Source organism: Enhydra lutris, unplaced genomic scaffold (assembly GCF_002288905.1).
Source record: "Enhydra lutris kenyoni isolate GAN:26980312 unplaced genomic scaffold, ASM228890v2 scaffoldscaffold4, whole genome shotgun sequence".
In the NCBI taxonomy this organism is placed as follows: domain Eukaryota; kingdom Metazoa; phylum Chordata; class Mammalia; order Carnivora; family Mustelidae; genus Enhydra; species Enhydra lutris.
The window spans coordinates 23,386,523-23,411,151 of NW_019154088.1; the positions used below are offsets into that span (position 1 = coordinate 23,386,523).

General features: G+C 44.5%; 1 protein-coding gene across 2 annotated transcripts in view; it reads left to right on the forward strand.

The window, feature by feature from the left end:
* LOC111139201 (dehydrogenase/reductase SDR family member 2, mitochondrial-like) overlaps nucleotides 1–15,165 on the forward strand; it is a 17,114-nt gene extending 1,949 nt beyond the window's left edge. The window contains exons 2-9 of one of the 2 annotated variants that reach the window (XM_022491402.1): nucleotides 8,544–8,729; nucleotides 10,300–10,477; nucleotides 11,250–11,351; nucleotides 12,553–12,623; nucleotides 13,436–13,487; nucleotides 14,031–14,165; nucleotides 14,515–14,570; nucleotides 14,893–15,165. In XM_022491402.1, coding sequence (XP_022347110.1) covers nucleotides 8,581–8,729; nucleotides 10,300–10,477; nucleotides 11,250–11,351; nucleotides 12,553–12,623; nucleotides 13,436–13,487; nucleotides 14,031–14,165; nucleotides 14,515–14,570; nucleotides 14,893–15,004 — 855 coding nt within the window. In that variant the 5' untranslated portion in view covers nucleotides 8,544–8,580 and the 3' untranslated portion in view covers nucleotides 15,005–15,165. Of the gene's footprint in view, nucleotides 1–8,543; nucleotides 8,730–10,299; nucleotides 10,478–11,249; nucleotides 11,352–12,552; nucleotides 12,624–13,435; nucleotides 13,488–14,030; nucleotides 14,216–14,514; nucleotides 14,571–14,837; nucleotides 14,844–14,892 lie in introns of those variants that run through there. The other variant, XM_022491410.1, reaches the window with a different exon arrangement.
* Nucleotides 15,166–24,629: the final 9,464 nt, after the last annotated feature.

Consider the following 24,629-nt stretch of genomic DNA (forward strand, 5'->3'; position numbering starts at 1 on the left):
TTTTTTTTTAAAGATTTATTTATTTATTTATTTATTTGACAGAGATCGCAAGTAGGCAGAGAGGCAGGCAGAGAGAGAGGAGGAAGCAGGCTCCCCGCTGAGCAGAGAGCCCGATGCGGGGCTCGATCCCAGGACCCTGGGATCATGACCTGAGCTGAAGGCCGAGGCTTTAACCCACTGAGCCACCCAGGCGCCCCTAAAATAGTAGACTTTTAAATATCAGAGCAATGTATACTTTTTATAGAAAATTTGGGAAGTAAATAAGAGTAAAATTCTAGGGGAAAAAAATCACAGTCCCACCACCAAAGGAAAGGCCTTTTTAGAATTTGGTGTGTTTCTTTTTTTTTTTTTTTTAAAGATTTTATTTATGTATTTGACACAGAGAGAGAGAGACAGTGAGAGAGGGAACACAAGCAGGGGGAGTGAGAGAGGGAGAAGCAGTCTTCCCTCTGAGCAAGGAGCCTGATGTGGGGCTCAATGTGGGGCTCGATCCCAGGACCCTGGGATCATAACCTGAGCTGAGGGCAGATGCTTAATGACTGAGCCACCCAGGCACCCCAGAATTGGGTGTATTTCTTTTCCATTCACTTGTTGATGTTCTTTGTTTTCAGTTTCATAATTTCTGCTTTTATTTATTTGTTTATTTATTTCTTTTGCTTGTGTTTATGTATCTTTTATTCTTTCCACTTTGAGTTTATTGGTATTTTCTTTTACTAACTTCTTGAGTTGAAAGCTCGTGCCATTATTTTCCACTATTTCCTTTCTGAAAATTTGTACTTTATCCTACGACTAATGCTTTGGCCATATTCAATAGGGTTTTGTTCTTCTGCAAAGTTTTTGCACTGTTGTTCATTTCTAAAGTGATTTTCTGCTTTGAGTTCCTCTTCCAAAAGTTATTTTATAAGGGGACTTAAATTTCTCTGTATGTGATATTTGGGGGAGTCTATACTTTCACATTAATTTCTGTATTTATTGCATGTGAGTGAGTGGATATAAGGGACCCACAGGATTTCTGCTCTTCAGAATTTATTGAGATTTCCTTGTTAATTATTATGTAAAATTCTCTATATTTTCTTACTTACACCTTGTCTATTGAAATGTGATTTTAGAAAGGTATGTGTTACAGTTACCAACTAACTGGATTTACCAATTTCAAGCTTACATGTTAAGTACATAAAGGTTAATGACTAATATAATTTTTGTTTCCCACATATTTTATTAAAATCAATTATTAATCACTTCCCATCTTAAGTCTTTTTCCCATTTTGATGCTTTTTGTCTCAAATTCTATTTTGTCTAATTATACTATTGTCATGTTTGCCTTTTAATATTTGCCTGCTATGTCATCTATTCCTTTTTTAAAAAAAAGATTTATTTATTTATTTTAGAGACAGAGCATGTGGGGGGGCAGGAAGAAAATCTCAAGCAGACTCCCCGCTGAGCACAGAGCCCCTTGCGGGCTGGATCTCACAACCCTGAGATCATGATCTGAGCCAAAACCAAATGTTGGATGCTTAGCCAACTGAGCCACCCAGCCTCCCGTTATCTATTCCTTTACTGACAATCTTCCTATGCCATTTTGTTCTAGCTGTGTCTCTTATGAACTGTATTTAGCTGGGCTTTAAAAAGATTTAATTTGAGAAACTCCATCTTTTAATAGGTAAATTTAACCCATGCTCATTTATTGTGAACATTCACATACATTTAGACTTATTCCTAAAATCTTGTTTTGTGCTGGTCATGACACTTTTTTTTTCTTCTTTCATTCCTTTTATTGGGTTAATCCAAATTGCTTCCGGCCTTGTTATGATTACCTTCTCAGCGTTGATGCTTTTTCTCAAGAGTGCTTAGCACGAAATAAGTCAATCAGTAAAAGACAAGTATCATATGATCTCACTGATATGAGGAATTTGAGAAACAAGACCGAAGATCATAGGGGAAGGGAGGGAAAAATGAAGCAAGACGAAACCAGAGAGGGAGACAAACCATAAGAGACTCTTAATCTCAGGAAACAAACTGAGGGTTGCTGGAGGGTGGGGGTGGGAGGGATGGGATAGCTGGGGGATGGACACTGGGGAGGGTATGTGCTACGGTGAGTGCTGTGAATTGTGTAAGACTGATGAATTACAGACCTGTACCCCTGAAACAAATAATACCTTATATGTTAATTTAAAAAAAAGAGAGAGGTACTTGGCAAAATGGCAATGATCTGGAGAAGAGAGCCAATGGCCGGGCTCCTCCCAATGCAAGTACCTCTGTCCTAACAATTGCTCAGGCCCCTCCTTCTCCTTCTGTCTGTTGCCTTTGAGCTTAGAGCACCTGCAGCTGCTCCTGCCTTTTACTAATGCCCTCACCTGAAGGCAAGTTGGAAAGTGATTTTCACTTGCAAGGTGACCCAACCTGTCTTTCAAGAATTCTTCATGATTTTCATAAAGTTTGCTTTTTAACCTTATTGCTTTGGATTGGTTTTCTTTCTTTATTTCTTAAAAATATCTTTTCATCTAGTGATTTGTGGTGAAGGGGAAGGCTGAAGTACCTATTTAATCTGTCACTTTTATTCCATTATAGCTTATTTACTTTCAAGCATTTTTCTATGTAGACATTTATGTTAATATAATTTCAGTCATTCTGTACATAAAAGTTTGTGTCATGATTTTTTCAGCTAGCATTTTAACTGAAGCATTTCCATATTATTACAAACTACTTATAAACACCATTTTTTAATAGTTGCATATATCCTGTCAGGTAACATGCCATATTCAGCACCTAAATTTTATCTATTTTTTTCACCTGTTACAAATAAGACAATAAACATTTCTGTTCATAAATCTGTTTTTATATGTAAACGTTTTAGGTGGATGTCAAGATTTTTGCAGAATCCCAGAAAATCCCAGTTGGATCATTCCAGATCCATTAACATATAGCACACAAAGATATATCATATATAACACATATTTCTGTATTTATGTATATGTAAAGTACATGGCATGCATAAAACATATATGCATATTTCTCAGAACATACAAGTCTCTTTATGTTACCATGGTTTTTTTGGATTCTATGATTTGAAAACAAAGATGGTAAATCAACCCGAGACTAAGTATAGTCCAAGAGTGGAAATATGAAATATATTACATGAATGCCTGGGGATGTAGGGCAGCTGTTCCTGGTCACACCATTCTCTTTTGGAGGGGGAGATACAGCAATAGTGACCACATTTTCTGGACCAAAAATAGGGACATATATTTTGTTCCATGATCAGGGTCAGAAGATCAGGGATGGAGTATGAAAACATTAATATGACTGGGGTTTTTTTACTGCCTTCTGGCATATAACTTTGGCTTTCTGATCCCACCCCAACCTGTGGAAGCCCAGCCCATCTCACTTGCATCACCAGAGACACCTTTGCTCTCTTCAAATTCATGACTCTGAGGCTCATAGTTGTCTTTCTACCTTTTTTTCTTGTCCTCTCCTTCCTCTTCCTCCTCTTCCTCCCCCTCCTTCTCCTCCTCCTCTTCTTTTTCCTCCTCCTCCTCCTTCTCCTCCTCCTTCTTCTTCTCCTTCTCCTCCTCCTCTTCTTCTTCTTCTCCTCCTCCTCCTCCCCCTCCTCTCCCTTCTTCTTCTTTTTAAGTGGGGCTCCAACATGGGGCCCGAACTAATGACCCTGAGATCAAGACCTGAGCTGAGATAAGAGTCATGTGCTTAACCAGGTGAGCCACCCAGGTGCCCTGCCTTTCTATTCTCTATCTCCTGGGATTCTTTTTGTCTGTCAGAAAGCTGTAATGTGCCTTTTTTGTTAAAAGGAGGGTTGAGGGAGACTAATGGGTAATAACATAACATGTTAAGGAATATTATTGAGGTTTCTTCTGGTATCAGTCTACTAGGGCTGCCATAACAAAAATGCCATAGATGGGGGGCTTAAACAACAGAAATTTATTTCTCACAATTCTGGAGGCTGGAAGTCCAAGATCAAGGTGTTGGCAGATTTGATTTCTCCTGAGGTCTCTCTCTCTTTGGCTTGCAGATGGCTGCCTTCTCACTGTGACCTCACATGGCCTTTTCTTTGTGTGCACACATCCCTTTGTGTGTCCAAATGTCCTCTTCTTATAAGGACAGTGGTCAGACTGGATTAAGGCCTACCCTAGTGGCCCCATTTTAACTTAATCACCTCATTAAAGGCCCCATCTTCCCTCCCAAGTCACACTGTGAGGTAATGGAAGTTAAGGCCTCAATATACAAATGTAGGGCCTGGAGGGAAACACAATTCAGTCCATAATACTCCTTGAGATCAAGACTGAACCTGTTTCAAAACCCAGAGATTTAAGTAGAAAGTGCCTGGTTGTTTCTAGCTTTTATGTTGAATATAGAAGTGAACTTATCTAGTCTCAGAGTCCTATGATGTTTTCCCTGAGAAGGGTTAGGTTAGCTATCTCTATTACTCCTCTACTTGTGTGGGGGCTTAGGTAGAAAGACCGGGATAGACCACTCAGAAAATGGAACAGGAATTAAGACACACACAAAAAACGAATACTAGAGAAACAAGTATTAGCTATTTCAGCCTGTAGGGCCTCAAATGAAATGTATGCCTCCTTGAGTGTCATGATCATCATTTATATAAAAATTATCAACTTCTGCCTCAGTCAGTTAAGCGCTGCCTTCAGCCCAGGTCATGATCCAGGGTCCTGGGATTGAGACCCGCATTGGGCTCCTTGCTCAGCTGGGGGCCCACTTCTCTCTCTGCCTTTGCCAGCCACTCTGCCTGCTTGTGCTCTCTCTCTTTCTCTCTGATAAATAAATAAATAAATAAATTCTTTTAAAAAAATTATCAATTTCTAAAAACCTCCAGGAGCTTTTTTTTTTTTTTTGGTCCATTAGAGAAAGCACCAAATCCCATGGCCTTACCTCAGCATCCCACCTTACCCAGGCCCTTGGCTCTGTTTCTGCTGGCCACCTCTCTAACCCACCTCAGGCCAACTCTGACTAGACTCTGTGCCTGGAGCTTTCTCAGCCCTAGCTACCAAGATGAGGGGACTTGTAGCTTCAAGCTCCCCATACCCTCTTCCTTTCACAGGAGCTTCCTCACCTCTTCTGCCCAGGGTGCTCACTCTGTCTCACTTCATCTCCTAGAGACCAGGCTCTTATTTGTGCTGTGCTCCGTCTCATCAGCCAAGTTTGATCCTTATTCCCCCACACTGTCCACTTGTAACGACTAATGATGAAAGACGTGCCTCCCTTAGTATACGTGCTGCCGAAGCGAGCACGATATGTCTCCCTTAATAAGAGGCAGGAGTTCATATTAAAGAGTAGATGTCTACTTTAACAAACAGTTTCTTTATAGCGATTCTAGAAATATAAAAATAGCCCCAATTGATGAATTTGTATTTTATTCTCCTATAGATCTTAGTACAGTTTTTCTATGAGTCAAAGCCAAGTGAATTTCCTTAAAAGTTTCTGGGTTGAAACAGTTTTAAGTTCAGAGGAAGTTGCAAAAACACTACAGAGAGGTCCTGCGTACCCTCCATCCAAAATTTCCTATTTCCTATCCATCTTCTAAATGATAGTTCAGTATTCAAATCGGGAAATTGACACAGATATAATCCACAGACCTTACTCAGATTTCACCAGTTTCATGTGCAATCATTTGTGTAGGTGATGCTGGACTGTTATCACATATGCAGATTTGTGAAACCACCAGCACAGCTGGGATACAGAACTATTCCATCACCACAAAGATCCCTTGTGCTACCTCTTTAGAGCCAAACCCATCTGCCTCCCCCAACTCCTTCCCTAACCCCTGGCAATAACAAATCTCTTCTCCATATGTATAATGTTGTCCTTTTGAGAATGCCATATTAGTGGAATCATTAAGGGAACTGCCTTTTTCACTCAGCATAATTTCATTGAGCTCCATCCAAATTGTTGCACATATCATTAGTTTGTTTCTTTTTATTGCTCTAGAGTGTTTTCGAACACCAACAAATTCTTCAGCACCAGCTGGGTGCCCAATAATGTAATTCAATTCTGACATTAACTAGTGAGCCTCAGATGCCAGAGGTTTAAGGGTTTGGTCCCATATGACTGTCCTAGTCCAGACACCAATTACAAGTCCCAAGCCACCCATGTTTCTGATCAACCAGCTATAAATTGGGAATCCCCACAACCTCTTTCTTAGGTTTGATGATTTGCTAATATGACCTGCAGAGCTCAGGAGAATACTTTGTTTACTTCTATTGACTGGTTTATTATAAAGGATACAACTTAGAGGGCGCGTGGGTGGCTCAGTTGGTTAAGCGACTGCCTTTGGCTTAGATCATGATCCCGGAGTCCCAGGATCGAGTTCCGCATCAGGCTCCCAGCTCCATGGGGAGTCTGCTTCTCCCTCTGAACTTCTCCCCTCTCACTCTCTTTCTCACTCCCTCTCTCAAATAAAAATAAATAAAATCTTTAAAAAAAATAAAATTTGATGTTATTTAAAATAAAAAAGGATACAATGTAGGAACAGCCATGTGGAATTAATGTATAGGGCAATGTATAGGTGAGTGTGTGTGTGTGCGCGTGTGTGCGCGCGTATGTATAGTTTCAATACCTTTTTCTGGAAGATCTCTGAATCTCATTATTCAAGAGTTTTTATAGAGCTCCTCCTCCAGCCCCTCTCTCTCTTCCTGAGGTTGGTAGGTGGAGCTGCTGGTTCCAACTTTCTCATCACTCAGTCTTTCTGGTGACCGGCCCCATCCTGGGGCTACCTAGGATCCCCACCTTAAGTCACCTTACTAGCATGAACTTAGTTTGTGATTGGAAAGGGGCTCCTTATGAATAACAAAAGATACCCCTATCACTCAAAAAATCCCAAGGGTTTTAGGAGCTCTGTGCCAGGAACCAAGGATGGAGATGAAATATATTTTATTTTACACCACTGGGAAGATGTACCACACTTGGCTCAACCATTCATTGAAGGACTTTTGAGTCATTTCCAGCTTTGGCTAATACAAATGAAGCTTCTATAAATGTTCATGTGCATGATATTGTGTGGACATATGTTTTCATTTCTCTGGGATAAATGCCCAGGAGTACAATTGTTGGTCATATGGTAAGTATATGTTTATTTTTAAAGTTTGAGGGTAGCCAAGACAAATATATAAGTTCTGTGGGCTCATAACAAGTAGCCCCTCCCTGAGGAAGTCAGAGAAGGCAGTAGAATTTAGATATTAAAATTACAAACTATATTCAGTAGACTTGGTTTTGAACCTGAGCATTTCACTTTCTGGTGAGAGACTGAACAATTTAACTCTTTGCTTCGGTTTATGGTTCTGCAAGATGTGGATAGTGACTGCCACTAACTCCAAATGCTATCATGATTATTAAACTGAAAAAAAAAATAATGTAGCGTGCATAGCACTATGTTTAGGACATAATGGTCAATAAATGTGACATATGTAATAGATGCTATTTGTGTCTTGCTTCTGTCCCCGGGGCACTTATCTTTCTGTCCATGAAAGCTCAGTGTCCATTAATGAGCAGCTATGACTCTTCCTGAAGGTTTCTGAGCACAGGTGGGGGAGGTTGAAAATGTGATGGAATTAATGCTGCTCAGGAACAGTCCTCAACAAATGACTGATAGGAGTTGGAAATATACTTTCATGAGATGAACCAAATATCCTGGTTTGCTTAGGACTGAGCAGTTTCATGGAATCTGGGTCTTTCGGTACTAAAACCCGCAGTCCTGGAAAACTAGAATGGTTGGTCAAGCACCTCTCGTGGACAATCTTCCCTTCTATCTCTCTCCCTCCACTCCCCTAACATGGTTTCCCAGAGCCATCTCCAGGGCCAACCTAAGACAACTGCTTCTTGATCTCCCCAGAAGATGAAAGATGTGAGGTGAGAAAGAGTTGTTGCAGAAATAAGGTGTTGCTGATGCAGTTGCAATGGCAAAGGTGCCATGGGATCTTTGGGCAGGTGGACCAGAAAAGTGTGCAGGAGGGGTGAGTGTGGAGACCCCACGAAAGTTTGGGAACCAGAAGAGAATGGTTGGATTTTCATCTACCGTTGGATGAGAGTCATTTGTGATGAGGAGAAGCAACTTGCCTGTCAAATGCTGACAAGTTTGGTATCTCTGATGTGGGGGCTAAGGCTGTGGCTTAGTAGGAGCTGAGAGAAGAGGAGGTTGTGGCAGATCAGGGAGCTGACAAGAGCTTGGGCCAGGTTGTTGCAACAGGCTGGGGAAAGTTGAGAAAAAGTTGAAAGCAGCATCTTTGTGGAAGCATGGATGTGGGGAGGGAAGTACAAAGGTGACTCTAAGAAGAGTACAGTGACATTCCTTGTTTGGGGTGTGTGGAGGTGTCAGGCAAGAACTCCTCAGGCATCTACCAGCAGCCCAGCACCATGGCTGCCCACTCTGCAGTGGTGGTGTGGTTCACTACAATGAGGAGGCCCTTCAGTGGACAGGTAGTAGAAAGGCACGAGCAGCTCTGTACTTCCCTGGGAAGTTTGAAGGATGCATGAAGACACAGATCCTGATATATTTCTTGTTGTGATTGTCTTTCCAGGTTCTTCCTCAGAGTGGGTCCAGACGGAAGGAGGCCAATGGCTGCCATGCTCAGAGCTGTGTCAGGGGCCTTTAGGGGTCTTCGTAATTCCTCCATGCCTCTGTCAGCAAGAATGAGCAGCAATAGTGCAGACAGGAGCTGCGCCCTGGCTGAGAAAGTGGCTGTGATCACTGGGTCCACAAAGGGGTAAGCGAAAGGGAATCCCTCACTGCAATATCACAAGATGTTAGTGTCCCCATCCCAGAGTGAGCTCAGCAATCAGTGCCCTTCTCAGACATCCCTGCCTGACACTCCCACAGCTCCAGCATTTACAATGAACTCTAAATCTTAGCAACTCTCCCTAAAACATCTGGTTCCTGAGTTCCAAGAATGATGTAGTTGGAAAACCAGCTGATTCTGAGTCAATCAGAGTAGTGTTGGAATCTAATCTCTGCCACGTACTTGCTGGGTAACCAGAAGACATTTAACTTGTTATCATCAGGACAGCCCTCTTTCCCTGTCCTTCCTAGGCACATCACTGTGGTCTTTTAGGGTCCTGGTCTATCAGGGAGAAGCCCAAGACCTACTTGCCTCTCAGACTCGGGGTTTCACTGGCTGCATAATGCCCACCGGCAGTAAGGCAATGGGCAGGACAACATCTCAAGACCAACTCAGAGACCTTTTATAGATGAACCTCCCCTTCTGCCATGTTTCTTTCAGTGTCCCTCTAGTTCTGCTCCTCCTCTAATTGCCACAAGGAGCCATGATCTGTAATGAGTCATTAGTGCAGACAGGAGGAGAGGAGGCTTCTGGTGTTGAGTGCTTCAGGACCACCATCTTCCTTTTGACTGTTCATGGTCTAGACCATCACTAATTTGGACCATTCCATTTTAGAACTGCTCAATCATTCCAGGTTTCCCAGACCCACATGGTGTTTTAAATTTTTGTGTGGGCTCCCCGTGCCCAGCCTTCATGACAAATGAATACCTCCAAAATGCCAACCTGCCCAGAGAGTTTCCAGGAGACAGGAGAAATATGCCTTCTGCCTTTTCATTACTGGGGCTAAGCCAGCCCCGCCCAGAGCAGCTTCAGACCTCTTAAAGTAAGGAGTTGCAGAGTGGACAGAACATCTTTTTCAGCAGGGAAGTTTTTCCACTGCAGAGCAGAAGAAACTACTGGGCTTAGGGAAAGGAATTCCTACCAGAGGCCTCTGGTTAGAACTAAGGGAGAGAATGTTGGGCAGCTGAGGGTTCTCTATAATCGAGGATGAGTGCACAGCACATTTACAAATGTTCATTTTAAAACCTTCCTTTTGGGGTGCCTGGGTGGCTTAGATGGTTAGGCATCTGCCTTCGGCTCAGGTCATGATCCCAGGGTCCTGGGATCGAGCCCCACTTTGGGCTCCCTGCTTGGCAGGGAGTCTACTTCTCCCTCTCTCTCCCTACTGTCTGCCCTGCTTGTGCACTCTCACTCTGTCAAATAAATAAATAAAATCTTTAAAAAAAAGACTGAATAAATAAAACCTTCCTTTAACAAAATTAACGTGAAAATTTTCTCCCCTCTAAAATATGATTGTTATACATGGTAAGACTTATATGAGGTAGCCTTGGTGAAGGCCTGATGTTTATAGTCATATTCAATTGTTCTTCCTCCCTGCTCGGAAGGATTTGGAGCAGCTCTTGGGTCATACTGTGTAACTCAATCTGTGTCTCATGATCAGGCTACTACGGGGAGAATGGGAAGGGAATAAAGCCACCACAGCCATCTCTGCCCACAGGATCGGCTTCGCCATCGCGCGGCGCCTGGCCCAGGACGGGGCCCATGTGGTCATCAGCAGCCGGAAGCAGCAGAACGTGGACCGGGCAGTAGCTGTGCTACAGGGGGAGGGGCTGAGTGTGACGGGCACTGTGTGCCACGTTGGGAAGGCTGAGGACCGGGAGCGGCTGGTGGCCACCGTGAGTGCCAGGGTTGGAAGGCAGATGGGGACAGGCAGGCTTATCCCTGGTGGGAGGGGCTGGAGGTCTCCAGCATTGGTGTCTAGGCCAGCAACACATGTGACCCAGGATAGGGTCCTGCTCAAGGGATAAAACAAACGGACAACCAGTGTTGTGTCAGTGTGGCTGACAAGAGATGCTCCGGGTAAGGAAGGAACTCACATGGCCTAGACTAGAGGCTTGTTATCAAAGGGTAGTCTGATGACCCCTCAGTGGGGCATGTCCTGGGAACTTGCTGGGGACCCAGAATTTCAGATCTCCCCAGAGCTGCTGAATTAAAATCGCATTTAACCAGACTCCAGGTGAGTGTACTTGTTAGAGTTTAAGCAGCACAGTGCTAGTGCACCCCAGGTGTTGGGTTGGGGAGCCCACTAGAGTCACAGTCTGGTTAATCATGTGGTTAAGACCAGTCCTGGAAGGAGTGAGCTGTGAGGCAGAGGTGAGAGAAAGGGCAATGTAGAAGCAGCGACCCCATGAGTGAAGATCTGGACTGGGGAACGAGCTACCAAGTGAGTATCTTGTGGGGCAGAAATTAGATGCTTCCAGGAAGGTGAGAAACAAATATCTCACTCAACTTCTGATCTCCAAGGTCTGACTCTGCCCCAGGATGGCCCCAGGCAGGAAGGGGTTACTCACTTTGCTCTAGGTCATCAGTCTGGCTAGGGAAGGAGAGAGGCTTCTGGGAACCTTTTATTCCATTCCTTCAACCCCTATCCTGACATTTTCTCCACAGGCCCTGGAGCATTGTGGGGGCGTCGACTTCCTGGTATGCGTGGCAGGGGTCAACCCTTTGGTGGGGAGCACTCTGGGGGCCAGTGAACAGGTGTGGGACAAGGTGAGGACTGGGGTAGGATCTTACACAGCCTGCGTGGTTCTCTGTCCACATTTGCACACACACACATAGTACCTAAGGTCCCTCATACTCCTGTCACTACTGACTTTGATGGGTGGGGGATGAGGTCACCTGGGTCAAACCACCCATCAGGAAGCTAACAGGCACTGGTCTCCATATGCCAGGCACCAGCAGCCTTCCCTCTCTTAGGACTCTCCAAGTTGACTCTCCTTGTTCTGGCCACTACTACAAAGTCCTGAGACGCCAGAAGAGATTTCTGGTCTGTCTATGGTGAAGGGTTCTGAGGATGTTCCGGTCTGGACTCATGGGCACCCACTCTGATCCCTTCAGTCTGGCTGTCCCAAGGGTCCCTCAGCTGTCCACAGACACAGCTGAGAGGAGGGACCCCCATCCAGACTTGCCATCCTATCTGGAATCCACCAAGCATTCTAGGGGCTTCTGTTGCCCCTGCCCTCCTGCCCCTGCTATCCTGGAGGTCCCCTGAGAGGGGTCGGCACAGTCCTGACCCGCCCCCTCACCTTACGCTATAGGCAGAGATAGGTCCGTGGGCAGGGTGAGCCATTGCCTCCTCACGGAGTCTTCTTCCGCTGACCGGCTCCTGCCATCTGTCCTTGCAGATCCCGCCCCACCTCTGTTTGTTTCTCACATTCCCTGGTCTTCTGGACCCAATTCTCAGTTCCCCCTTCTCAGTCCTCAGTCATTCTCAGACTTTTCCAATTAAAAACAAAACAAAACAAAACAAAACCAGTTCAGAACATTTCCTGACAGACTGAGTGCTCAGTGTGGATTCCCTCTCTCTTTCACACTTCCCTTAAGGCACTCACCAAAAACAAATCATCTTGATTTCTTCCCCCCTTCTCTTTTCTCAGGCCTCCTCTCTGGAGGGCCATGTTGACTAGGGAGAGGTGGTGTGGATACCAGCCGCGGGAGGGTCTCCCAAACCACAGCTTGTTGGTGGTTCTCCTATGATCTGGGCAGGACAGGAACCTGAGAATCCGACACAGGCCCTCACATTCTTTCTCCTGAAGGACCCTGTCCATCGTACACAGTTAAAGATCAGGACCCAAGTTCTGAGGCTATCGGAAGTGCCTTGGGTCCTGCTCTGGCCACGGGTCTCCAAGTGACCAGTAAGAGTGCACATTGGACAGACCTCATCTCTCCCTCTTCTCTGCTCTGATTTCAGATCCTGGACGTGAATGTGAAGTCCCCGGCCCTGCTGCTGAGCCAGCTGCTGCCCCACATGGAGAACAGGGGGTGTGGCAGGGAGGGGCTGGTGGGCCCTGGGGTCTTCGTGCATGGGTGTCCTGTACCCTACATGAAGCACTTGGGCAGGAGCCCAGGAAGTGGAGGGTGGCGGGAGAAGAGGGAGGTGTGTCCTTTGGGACATGTTCTCCATTCTCAAACCTACCTTCTTCCCTACGGGATGAGACAATTCTGAAGAAAAAAAAATTTGCTGGGAAGGAGGAGAAACCTGCCTTTCAGGTCCTCAGAGGACCTGTCATGAGCCCTTGCTCTTTTGATCTGAGAGAATGCAGGGACCTTGCTCCTGTAGTGGCAGCTCCAGGGAAGAAGGGTTAAGAAGGAGGTCACCTGGAACCCCAGCTCTGGTCCTTTGACTCCAGCCCTCCTCTGTGAGCCATCTCACCAGTTTCCCTTCTGGTTAGAGGAACTATGGCATTTGCTCCTCCTCAAGTAACCTGCAGAGCCTGGCTCTTCTGCGTTCTGGGCTACCTGGAAGCAGACCAGGCTGGGACTGCTTGGTGGCACACTGAGCTCACAGGAGTCTGTGGCTTGGGAGTATTACTGGGGCTCTGCTCTTGGGAAGTGCTGCCTATCAGTCTTGGGTCCCCCACCCAAGGAATACCTCCCTGGATATGGTCACTGGGTAGCATTGACCCCATCATTGACCTACATGTCCGCTAGCTTCTCCCCAGTGTTCCAGATAGTCTCTCACCTTATCCTGAATCTTGAGCTGGCTTCCTCTTACTGTGAAAGTACAACTTCCTGGCTCATCTGGACTCTTAGGTGGATGCACATGTCATCTCATCCCATCCATCTCTTTACAGGACAGGCTCTGTGGTTCTGGTCTCATCTATGGTGGCCTATATGCCAATACCAGTGAGTATAAAACCCTTTGGATGGGGCTTGATGAGGGGCAGCAGAGTCTTGCTTTGTGTGAGGCCCTACAGTTGGGTGTGGGCAAACTGGTTAGTGACGGGAGTTGAGATGAACTTGATTGCTATAGATTTGGGACTATAATCTCACTTCGCCATAACATCTCTGAAAGCCAAGGATGTTAAATTGCCCAGGGTATGCACAGTTTATGGTAAAGCAAGTTCTGGGTTCTGGGATTTCCTCATTCCAGTTTCTTGGCTGAATGTTGGAAAGCACAGTGTGGCTTTCTCCATTTCAAGCTTGGACACATATGGCAGTGACTCCCTGGCATTTCTCTAAGCCTGGGCAAGGCCCTCTCTCTCAAAGCTTCACCCCTTGAAAATGACTGTAGATGGGGAAAGGTGGAAGAAGGGATTTTAGTTTGGGCCAAAATTAAGTGCATCTACTTAGTCTGAGACCCAGAACCACAGCTCCGGCCATTCAGGTGACATTCCCTCCTGCTGTAGACATTCCAATCCGCTCTGTCTACTTCCTTCTGCTTTTCAGAAGCTGGGAGTCTACAACATCAGCAAAACAGCACTGTTGGGTCTCTGTAAGTCTCTAGCTGTAGAGCTGGCTCCAAAAGGCATCCGAGTGAACTGCTTGGTGCCAGGAATAATCAAGACTGAATTTATCCAAGTGGTGAGGATCACAGTGTTTGCTCCCCAACACCTGCCCCATGGTCCCCACTGGTCCCTTCCCTGGTGTAGCTCCTGGGGCCCACAGAAACCTGCATAATAACTTCAGTCCAGGCCCATCAATCAGAGGCTCTACCCTGAAGCCTTTGGCACCAGTGGCCTCTCATTTCCCTGCAGAATGGAGTCTCTATTCTCAGTAGGGAGCAAAGAAAAGTTCTGCCCCACTCCCCTCTCCTGAACAGGGTCATCCTCCCACAGAGGTATCGATCTGCCACAATGCCATTCCCACCACCCCTGCCTTACCCCCACCAACAGTCCTTCTGCCTATCACTGACTCGGAAATCTCTCCCCAGGAGAAATCATTGCCATACTTGCTACCTGACTTGAATGACATCTATGGATTGCAGCGGTAGGTGGGGTTTTGTGGCTTTAATGGCCTGTGATTACTCTGAAGCAAAGTTCAATTTCAAGAAGAGACAGAGCTCTGACTTTCCAGTCTGCTGGCTGTTCCCTCTTGCTGGAGTCGAGAATGGCACAGCCTGGGACTAAGGGCTGGAGGGTGGGCATGGTCCTGCTGAGCCCACCATGACCTTCCCCGGAACCTGATTTGACTAGAATTCTTTGAGGTACTGGTCATTAGGGTCAACGCTGGACCCTGGGCCAGCAGAACCTAAAGTCGGAGGTTAACATTGCAAGGGGCTGTGACCTCAGTATGGCTCTCTTTCCTTCAGGTTTGGGGAACCCGAAGAGTGTGCAGGGATTGTGGCCTTCCTGTGCTCACCAGATGCCAGCTACATCACCGGCGAGAACATCATGGTAGCTGGCTACTCTCCTAAGCTGTGAAGCAGACTGTTAAGAGAATGGGGCCATGGTCCTTAGTGTGCAGCTGGGGGCTTGGTGGAGAATAAGGAGGTGGGGAACCTTAGGGTCCAGAATCATACAGGAAATGAGAAGGAGAGCAAGATGTTTGAAATTTCTCATTTGGAAATAAACATGTTTGGAAAACTCCCAGTCTGGGATCATCCTTGTTTGGTAGTGATACATGAGCATTTCCCTTGACCTGGAAGCCTCATCTCTAGATTAGTCCCTTCCCTTATCACCCCTAAGGATTTACCGCTTCTTCCCTTCCTTCCACCCTTCCCAATGAAATTGGAAATTGAGCAGGATACTTTCTATCTGCCCCTGTTTTTGTTTATTTTTATCTTTCAGGTCTCAGATCAAATAGAACCTCTGAGATACCTTCCCTTGACCACCCTGTGTAATTAATGTTGTTCCCACCCCAGTCACTTTCTATGACATTATCTGCTCTGTTTTCTTCACAGCATTTTTAACTCTTTGATCTTATTATTTTTACTTGTTTGCTTATTCATTATATACTTTATTCATTCAAAGGTAGGTTTCATAAGACCAGGCACCTTGTCTGTCGTGTTCATAGCCATGAACACCTTGCATATAAAAGATGCTCAATAAATATTTATTGAATGAGTTCACTGCCATCTTCCATTCTGGCTCAGTGATTCTTTTTTTTTTTTTTTTTAAAGATTTTATTTATTTATTTGACACAGAGAGAGAGAGAGAGAGAGAGAGAGAGAGAGATCACAAGGAGGCAGAGAGGCAGGCAGAGAGAGGGGGGAAGCAGGCTCCCCACTGAGCAGAGAGCCCGATGCGGGGCTCGATCCCAGGACCCTGAGATCATGACCTGAGCTGAAGGCAGAGGCTTAACCCACTGAGCCACCCAGGCGCCCCTGGCTCAGTGATTCTTATGCTCATGTTTCAGACTGAAGCTCATCCATCTACTAGAGATCATTTTAGGGAGCCCCACAAACAGATGAAACATGTTCATTTCTGGATTGGACATTATTTCTCTTTCTCTGATGACCCACTTTCCAATATAATTTTGCCTTTTAATATCACCTGGCAATCTTCCTACATGGTCTCACTTGGGAACATCTCTCTTTCCTTTCAATGTGTTTTGAAACAACAGACATTTTTTTCCCCTCCCAGCTCTGCAAGTTAGAGGTCTGAGATCAAGTTGTCAGCTGGGTTGATTTCTTCTGAGGCCCCTCTCCTTGCCTTGCAGATGGCTGCCTTCTCTCTCTGTTTTCACATGGTCTTTCCTCAGTGTGTGTCTGTGTCCTAATCTTGCCTTATAAAGACACAAGTCATATAAGACCTCATTTAACCTTAATTATCTCTTAAAGACCCTATCTCCAAATATGTCTTTACCCTGAGATGCTAGGGTTAGGACTTCACCATAGAAATTTGGAGGAGGGAACACAGTTTGGTCCAGAATATCAATCCTGTTAAGTCCTCTTCTGTCCCATCCCACCCTCCACCTTAAGAGTGGAGGCAGAAACAATTATCTAGGAACTCCAACTTCTCATTCTTCCTACTGCCTTATGAACTTGTCTGTGAGAAGTTCTCTCCTTTCCTCCCTCCCTCCACTCAGTGAAGGGTGTCCTCCCTGATTCCACCCTAACCTAAGATGGCTCCCACCTCTGCTCTAACTGGGCTTCTTTTCCCACGCTCTTGGGGTCTTTGAGCTGTCAGTTATTGCTTCATGTGTCTCTTTCGTACCTCCAGTGGCAAATTTAAGCCAGAGCCCTCGATCTACCACATCTGGCTCCACAGATCTCAAAACACTTCTGCACCCATGACAGGTTCTTTTCATGTTATTTTGTTTGGGACTCTGCCGGGGACTATGGGCTCCTTGCCTGGAGTAGGTGTTCTATGCAATTATTTCCCTCCACTGTCTGGGGAGAGGAAGGATGGCTTCTCCTTTTTAGTGCCTATATTTACTCTCCCCTTTGGGAGGGCAGGTGGGGAGGCCAAGTGGTGCCAGTTCAGTAAGTCCTAGTTCACTCGTGATGTGGAGAGCTGCTGGCAGTCACTCTTCTTCCTGAATCAGGAGGAAGAGTTTGTGGGCTCCCAGAACTTTTTGCTGCCCTCTTGGCTTCCTTCTTTCCAGAGCCACCTGTACTACCTCTTCCCTTAAAAGCCGTTTTCATTCCATGTCAGAAAAATCATTTGAAACTTGGAAATAGGGGCACCTGGGTGACTCAGTTGGTTGAGTGACTGCCTTCGGCTTGTGTCATGGTCCTGGAGTCTCAGGACTGAGTCCTGCATTGGACTCCCTGCTTAGCAGGAAGTCTGCTTCTCTCTCTGATCGTCCTCTCATGCTCTCTATCTCATTCTTTCTCTCTCAAATAAATAAATAAAATCTTAAAAAAAAAAACTTGGAAATGGACAGAACAGCTGGCAGAATATTTTCAGTGCAGTGTTGGGCTTGACTTTCTGTCATCTCTGAGCAAAGGTTAATGTGTAGGGTTTTTGTCTATTAGAGATGCAAATAATCCTGTCTATTAGAACAGACAATCCCAAAGGTTATGGTTTATTGTCTCATTGGAAGTTAAGCAGTTTTGTCTAATTGCCAAATCTTATTCTAACATTTCCTATCAAAACCTAGCTTCTCGAATGTTCTCTGAATTAGTCTTAACATGTTATTAGTTCTCTCATTAATTAAGCAGTCAGATCAGATTTGACACCTGTTCCTTTTTTATTTGTATGAGAATCATTGTGGGGTTTTTTTTTGAAAATTACTCTTTAAAACTGTTTCATTGTATGCAGGAATAAACAAAAAGGAGAGGATTAGATTTTGCTGTAGAACCATTTTTATAAGTTATGCTACTGAACTTCTCTCTCTCTATTATTCGTTTACCTTTCACATGAAAAATTGTTTAAATCCTCTTTCATTCATAAAGAGAAAGCTCCAGGAATCCTTTATCATCCTGTGGCTGCCATATACTACCTTCTTTGTTTGACAAAGTGGTTTGAAAAAGTTGTGCGAGTTGTTTAAAAACTTGTCTAATGTCGAAGGTGATACGTGAAAAACATCATAGAATACCTAAAAATTAATGTTAGACGGGTGTGAAAAATTTCATGTCTCCGTGAGGTCATCCCTCCTGCCTTTGCTGCCAAGTTTTGATCTCTGCCAGGCATTTGCAGGGTCTCCACTGACCCTCAATCTCAATCAGTTTTAACTACCTCTCAAAGTAAGTGAAAGCTTCCAGTTTCAACACCTCTGCACAGACTTGCTCTTGTATCACCATAGAAACAAGACCCTCAAGGTGGAAAAAGAAAATACACATTTTAATGAGGAAGACTGCCGTAAGATAGGGACTAATGAGCTGAACAGCAAACAGAGTGGAAGTTGGAGTAGGCAGGAACTGGGTGGCAGCAAGCGCCGTCGGAGGAAGGAGACTGATGTCTTCTTGACCTCAGAAGGGAGAGACGAGATGTGGAGTCTAACTACTGTTTTTTTTTTTTTTAAGATTTTATTTATTCATTTGACAGAGAGAGAGAGAGAGAGAGAGAGCGAGCACAAGCAAGGGGAGCGGCAGGCAGAGGGAGAGGGAGAAGCAGGCTTCCTGCCAAGCAGGGAACCCAACGTGGGGCTCAATCCCGGGATCATGATCTGAGCCGAAGGCAGACGCTTCACAGACTGAGCCACCCAGGAGCCCCTCTAACTCCTGTTCTATGGGTCTGAGTTCCTGCATATCACAGTACTAGTGTGCAGGCTCCTGCTCTGGGGGTGGAGTAGTGAGGACAGAATTCTCATGGTCCTGAGTTGCCTTCATATTATTTGGGGGGATGTGGCAAAACTGACACATGACATTTCATAAGTGTTAGGGACTGAATGGTCACCTTTCCCAACAAATCATGTTGAAATCTAATCCCCAAGCTGCGGTAGTATTTGGAGACGGAGGCTTTCGGAGGTAATTAGCTCCTAAGGGTGGTGCCCCCGCGATGGGATGAGTGCCCTCTAAGAAGAAAGCTGGCAAGCTGTCCTGTTCTCTTTCCACCCTATGAGGGCACAGTGAGAAGTCAGCAGTGTGGAACCCCGAAGAGGGTTTTCACCAGAACCTGACCATGCTGGCACCCTGGTCTCAGAATTGCAACCTTCAGAAATGTGAGAAGAAAAAGTCTGTTGTTTGTAAGTCACTCAGTCTATGGTACTTTGTTATGGCAGCTGGATTGAAGACAATAAGCTTAACAAAGAGAGTGTGCAAATGAATGAGAAAAATAGTTTCTAAATAGGTGAGTGGGCAAAATTTATGAAAAACAGTGAATAAGGAGGAAATCTTACTGGCCAACAAACATATGATAAAATTCAACTTAATTAGTAATTAAGGAACTCTAAGTAAGACCAATAATGCATTACCATGATGCTCATCAAATTGACAAAGATTTTTATTTATTTCTTTTTTAAGATTTTGTTTATTTATTTGACAGAGATCACAAGTAGGCAGAGAGGCAGGCAGAGAGAGAGAGGGGGAAGCAGGCTCCCTGCTGAGCAGAGAGCCTGATGTGGGGCTGGATCCCAGGACCCTGGGATCATGACCTGAGCCGAAGGCAGAGACTTTAACCCACTGAGCCACCCAGGTGCCCCTGACAAAGATTTTTAAAGGGCCATACTTAATGGTGATGAGGGATGAGATGAGTACATTCATACATTTTGGGTGGATATGGAATCTCTACGACTTTCTGGGAAATCGATTTTGGTATGATGAATCAAGAACTTCAATCCATTTAATCCAGGATTTCTTTCCACTTACAGGAATCTAGACTAGAGAAGTGATTTATGAAATGTTGACTGCAACATTATTTGTAAAATTAAAATACTGGTAAAAGCCAAGAGCTCCCAAATAAGGAAATTGTTCATTATGTGTATCCTGCCAGTCTCCCCTTGCTCACCTCACTTCAACCACATGGCCCTCTCTGCTGTGCTGGGAGCAGAACAGGCTTAATCTAGCATTAGAACAACTGTTCTTACTGTTGGCTGTCCTTGGGATACCCTTCTCCCAGATATCTTCATGGTTTGCAGCCTTCCCTCATCCAGGTCTTTGATCAGATGTTATTTTGTAAGTGACAACCTTTTAAAACCTGCACCCCTCTACCATATTCCTCTTCCCATCATCATTTTTCTCCTAGCCCTTAGCCCCCTCTAACATGCTCGATTACAAGTCAGTCTCTTTACAAAGTTCATCATTGTCTGGTAGCCTTGAAAAAGGTTTTAAATTTTAAAGCCCAATTAAATTCTGCATTTCATTGCACTGCAAGTTATTCCATGTTTCTAAAAATAAGACAGAAAAAAGGACCTTTGAGTCAAATCAAGGTGTAAAAGGGCAGAGACTCCAAAATGTGAAATTGGCTGAGTGAGAAGCTGTCTTTCCTTGTTATGTGATAGTGATGAAACTGGTTAAACTCTTCCGCACTGCAGACCAGAGTGGTAGAAAATATTGTCTGTGTAGAGAAGGAGAAATAAATTTCCCTCTACCCTTCTAGGTTTTTGGCTGAGAAACCCCAGGTTACAAAAAAGAGATTAACAGGAGAAAAACAAATTTAATTTCATACATACGGGGTCCCAAAGATATGAGACCCAAAGAAGTGACCAAAGCAGGTAGCTTTTATTTTATGTTTTGACAAGGGAAGAATAAATTTGTGGAATATGAACAAGACAGGGAAGTTGGAGTTTGGGGTAAATTAGAGAGGAAGTAGTAAGATTTGTTTAGGTAGACTTCTTGACTCCAAATTCCGTCTCTGGTGATAAGGATGTCCCATTTCCTCCTGGCACAGAGAGGGTACATTTCACATGGGAGATTTCTTTTCTGCTTTTAGAGAGACAAAGGATGCTCAGAGTGCCCTTCTTGTACCAGCTGTTTCTTATGTAAATTTAATTCAAAATAATCATTATGCACTTTTTGGGGTGGTCTACCCTGAACCCTCTCAGCTGTTTCTTGCTGCTTTTAGAAAGACAAGCTTTGATCTGAGCTGACGAAGCTGAAAGCAGAAAGGAGACAATATGCAGCTCTGTTAACAGACACCCTCCTGCTTGTGGCAGGATTGCTGAGGCTCAGTTACTCCAACTTCTTGAAGAATTGCAAAACTCAGACTTTCTGCCCTGTTCTAAAATTAACATAAAAGGCAAGGAGGTGGGGAAACACAACAGGGGGATAAAATTGGGACACCTGAGAGTCAGAGAAATGAAGGAAGTCAGAGTCCTTGGGCCCTTCCCACACACCTTCCTTAAATTGTGATTTAGGGAATCCTTCCTAGTGTGGGCTGCAGCCTGATCACAGGTGCAGATTATTCTGCCTTGGCTATCGTGTCACAGAGCCAACAGGGAAACAGTTGAATTTATAGCAGCTCCTCCCAACTCCCCCCTTTCCTCTATAAAAGAGTGTTCCTCTCTTTTGTTCTCCAGACTTGCCCATGGTTTTTTCTGTAGCTGGCATGTACTGAGTTGCCATTCTCTGCTCTTCCTGAATTAACCCATTTTGCTGGCCAGATAACTGGCAGTTTTATTTTTAAGGTTAACCACATGCTATAATAGATCCCTTTCTTGTTAAGTGAGTTTGAATTTGGTTTCTGACACTTGGAACAGAAGGGGTCCTGCCTCATACCATAACTGCCCATTCAGTTTTCCATGGACCACAACCTGACTTGGGTCCCAGGACTCCTCTGCAACTGCTGTTGCCATTCACTATTGATTGACTTTCTGGGTGCAATCTGATGAATCCGGGCTCCTGGGTGGTTCTGTCGGTTAAGCATCTGCCTTCGGCTCAGGTCATGATCCCAGGGTTCTGGGAGTGAGTTCCACATCGGGCTCCCCACTCAGCATGAAGCCTTCTCCTCCCTTTCCCTCTGCCTGTCGCTTCCCCTGCTTCTGCTCTCACTGTTTCTCTCAAATAAATAAATAAAATCTTTAAAAAAACATTAAAAAAATCTGATGAACCCTTTTCAGTCTTTACCTTCCTGGATCTATTTATTGAATTTGATGCTATTTATGATTCTTTTCTTGAAATTCTCCTACATTGACCTTTAAGAGACAATGCTTTACTTTTCTTTTCTTTTCTTTTTTTTTTTTTTTTTTTGCTTTTTTTTTCTTTTTTTTTTTTTTTTTTTTTTTTTTGGTGGTTGTTCTTGCTTTTTTGTTTCTCCTTAATTTATTTTCCAAACCAGTGCTTTTCTCTAAAATGATTTGCTCCCAGTGTTACGTTCTCGACCTTCTTATCGTCTTCATGAGGCAAGTTCTCCCGGGGTGACACAATTCACGGTGGAAGCTTCAGGATCTTTATCTTTAGACTCTTACTTCTAGACTCATATAGTCCACTGCCAACTGGAGGTCTCCTCTCAGCTTGCCACAGACACCCTCAGAAGTAACATCTCAAATCCAATCTTGTCGTTTATCCACCCAGCTATGTGTTTCTTATTTTGCTCCAATCACGGTGACTAGTACTACATTTAAGTACTTGCCTTTGTTAGAAATGAGTATAGTCGCTGGCTCTTCCTGTTCTTCAACCTTTTATCAAATTCCATCAATTATATTACACAAATATTTCTCAAATCTATAACTGCATATCTTACTGCTTTTTCCTTAATTTTGTCCAGACTACATCAGCTCTGCATTACATGACTCCGGGAGCCTCCATGTAACTACATAGTGAAAGGAGTCATGATGGTAATGGTTCTGATTTAGGCCCTCATAACTTCTTACTCGCCTTCTGTTGCTTCTTTCTAAAGTTCTCCTCACTTCCAGACTCGTTTCTCTTTAACCCTCTCTCCAAGTGCGCCCTGTGAGGGCGAAAGTGTTCGCTGCCGGGGATGCCTGCACTTTAGCCTTGTGAAAGTGGACCACTGTTCTTGGTTTGTGAACATATTCACTTCTTCGATACCAGAGATATTGTTTACCCCTAACTTCTTTAAAGAGAACTGGAGTGTTTTATCGTCCGCTGTAGCTGTTCTATGAATCACCTTCTTCTTTCAGGGAGCAGTTCCTTTCCCTCCAATGCATACTGTGCTTGCAGTTTGTAAGTTTCTCTTGGTTCGTGATAGTTTCTTTCATCTTGTTAGAGCTGAAATGGGACCATAGTATGGAGTGAGGGGGGCCAGGGGTGCACTAGGGTTGGCTCTCAGGGGTTCTCAGGTGGACCAGCCGAGATTAGATGCACACACACGCACTGAACCCAACTTTTAATTAAGTTTCTGTGCCCATGGGAGATAGCATCTGAGAATCTACAGAGGGAAACTGCTGCTATCACAAAGCTCTCCTTTCATAAATCAGAGAAAGGTCATTGGGACCCACATCCCAGGTTAAGGGTCCGGCCTCTCTGGAAGGGCATCTCTTCTCCTAGGGAACATTGGTGGGAATATCATTCTAGGGCTAGGACTCTACAGACAGGAATTTTCCTCTGCCTAGCTCACTCCCTGCCCTGCAAGATGCTGGGATGGTGCTGGGGACACTAAGAGTAAGTGATGTGTACTGATCACAGCCATGTGTGGGTGACCAGACTGCGACCAGGTAGTGACTCCTCACAGCCCAGCCCAGAGTGTGTGTGTGTGTGTGCATGCGCACATGCACTTTTCCCAGGGCTCAGTTCTGACCCTGAGTTGTTATTCTTCAAGTACTAGGTCTTTATCAGAGGAAATGCTAGCTTTCATCCTCTTCCTCCTTTGTTTTTTCTTTTCTTTCTTTCTTTCTTCTTTTTTTTTTTTTTATTCTTAAGGATAAAAGGCCAGATCTCTAGTCCAGGCGATAGCCATCAATAGCCAATCCCTAAGGCAGCCAGCTACTCTTCATTTTTAGAAGCCCCTGGCTTTCCTCTACTCAGAACACAAAGTCATAAGGCTTCCATAAGGATTCTGCTGTGAGGGAAAGCTTAGAGAACTCCTTCTAGAGTTCTACTGATGCCTTTGTCTAGGAAGTATTCCCCAGTGGATCTAAGCAGCCCAGTTTTCAAACAGTTCACCCAGTTGTTTTTAGAGTGTAATTTATTCAAAGTTACCAAATTTTAAAAACAGATTTTACTATTCTAACTTTAATGTGTTGCCATTTGAGGATTAGTCTTTCAAAGTTATCTGTGGTGTTATAGGACAATTTTTTTAAAGATAGGATTTTTGTATGATAAAATCAATGCTTAATATTTAAAAAAGATTAGGCCTCAAAATAAAATAAGATGAAAATTGAAAGGGAGGCAAACCATAAGAGACACTGAACTCTAGGAAACAAACAGAGGGTTGTGAGGAGGAGGTAGGTGTGGGGAAGGGATAATTGGGTGATGGGCATTAAGGAGGGCACTTGATGTAATGAGCACAGGGCATTGTATGCAACTGATGAATCACTAAATTCTACCTCTGAAACTAATAAAAAAAAAGATTAATCCTCATAAATTTCCTCTTTTTAATAAAAAGCAGGGGCGCCTGGGTGGCTCAGTGGGTTAAGCCTCTGCCTTCAAGTCAGGTCATGATTTCAGGGTCCTGGGATAGAGGCCCACATAGGGCTCTCCCCTCAGCAGGAAGCCTGCTTCCCCCACCCCTGCCTGCCTCTCTGCCTACTTGTGATCTCTCTGTCACATAAATAATAAATAAATCTTTTTTAAAACAGGAATATTTTTCATAGAAAATTTGG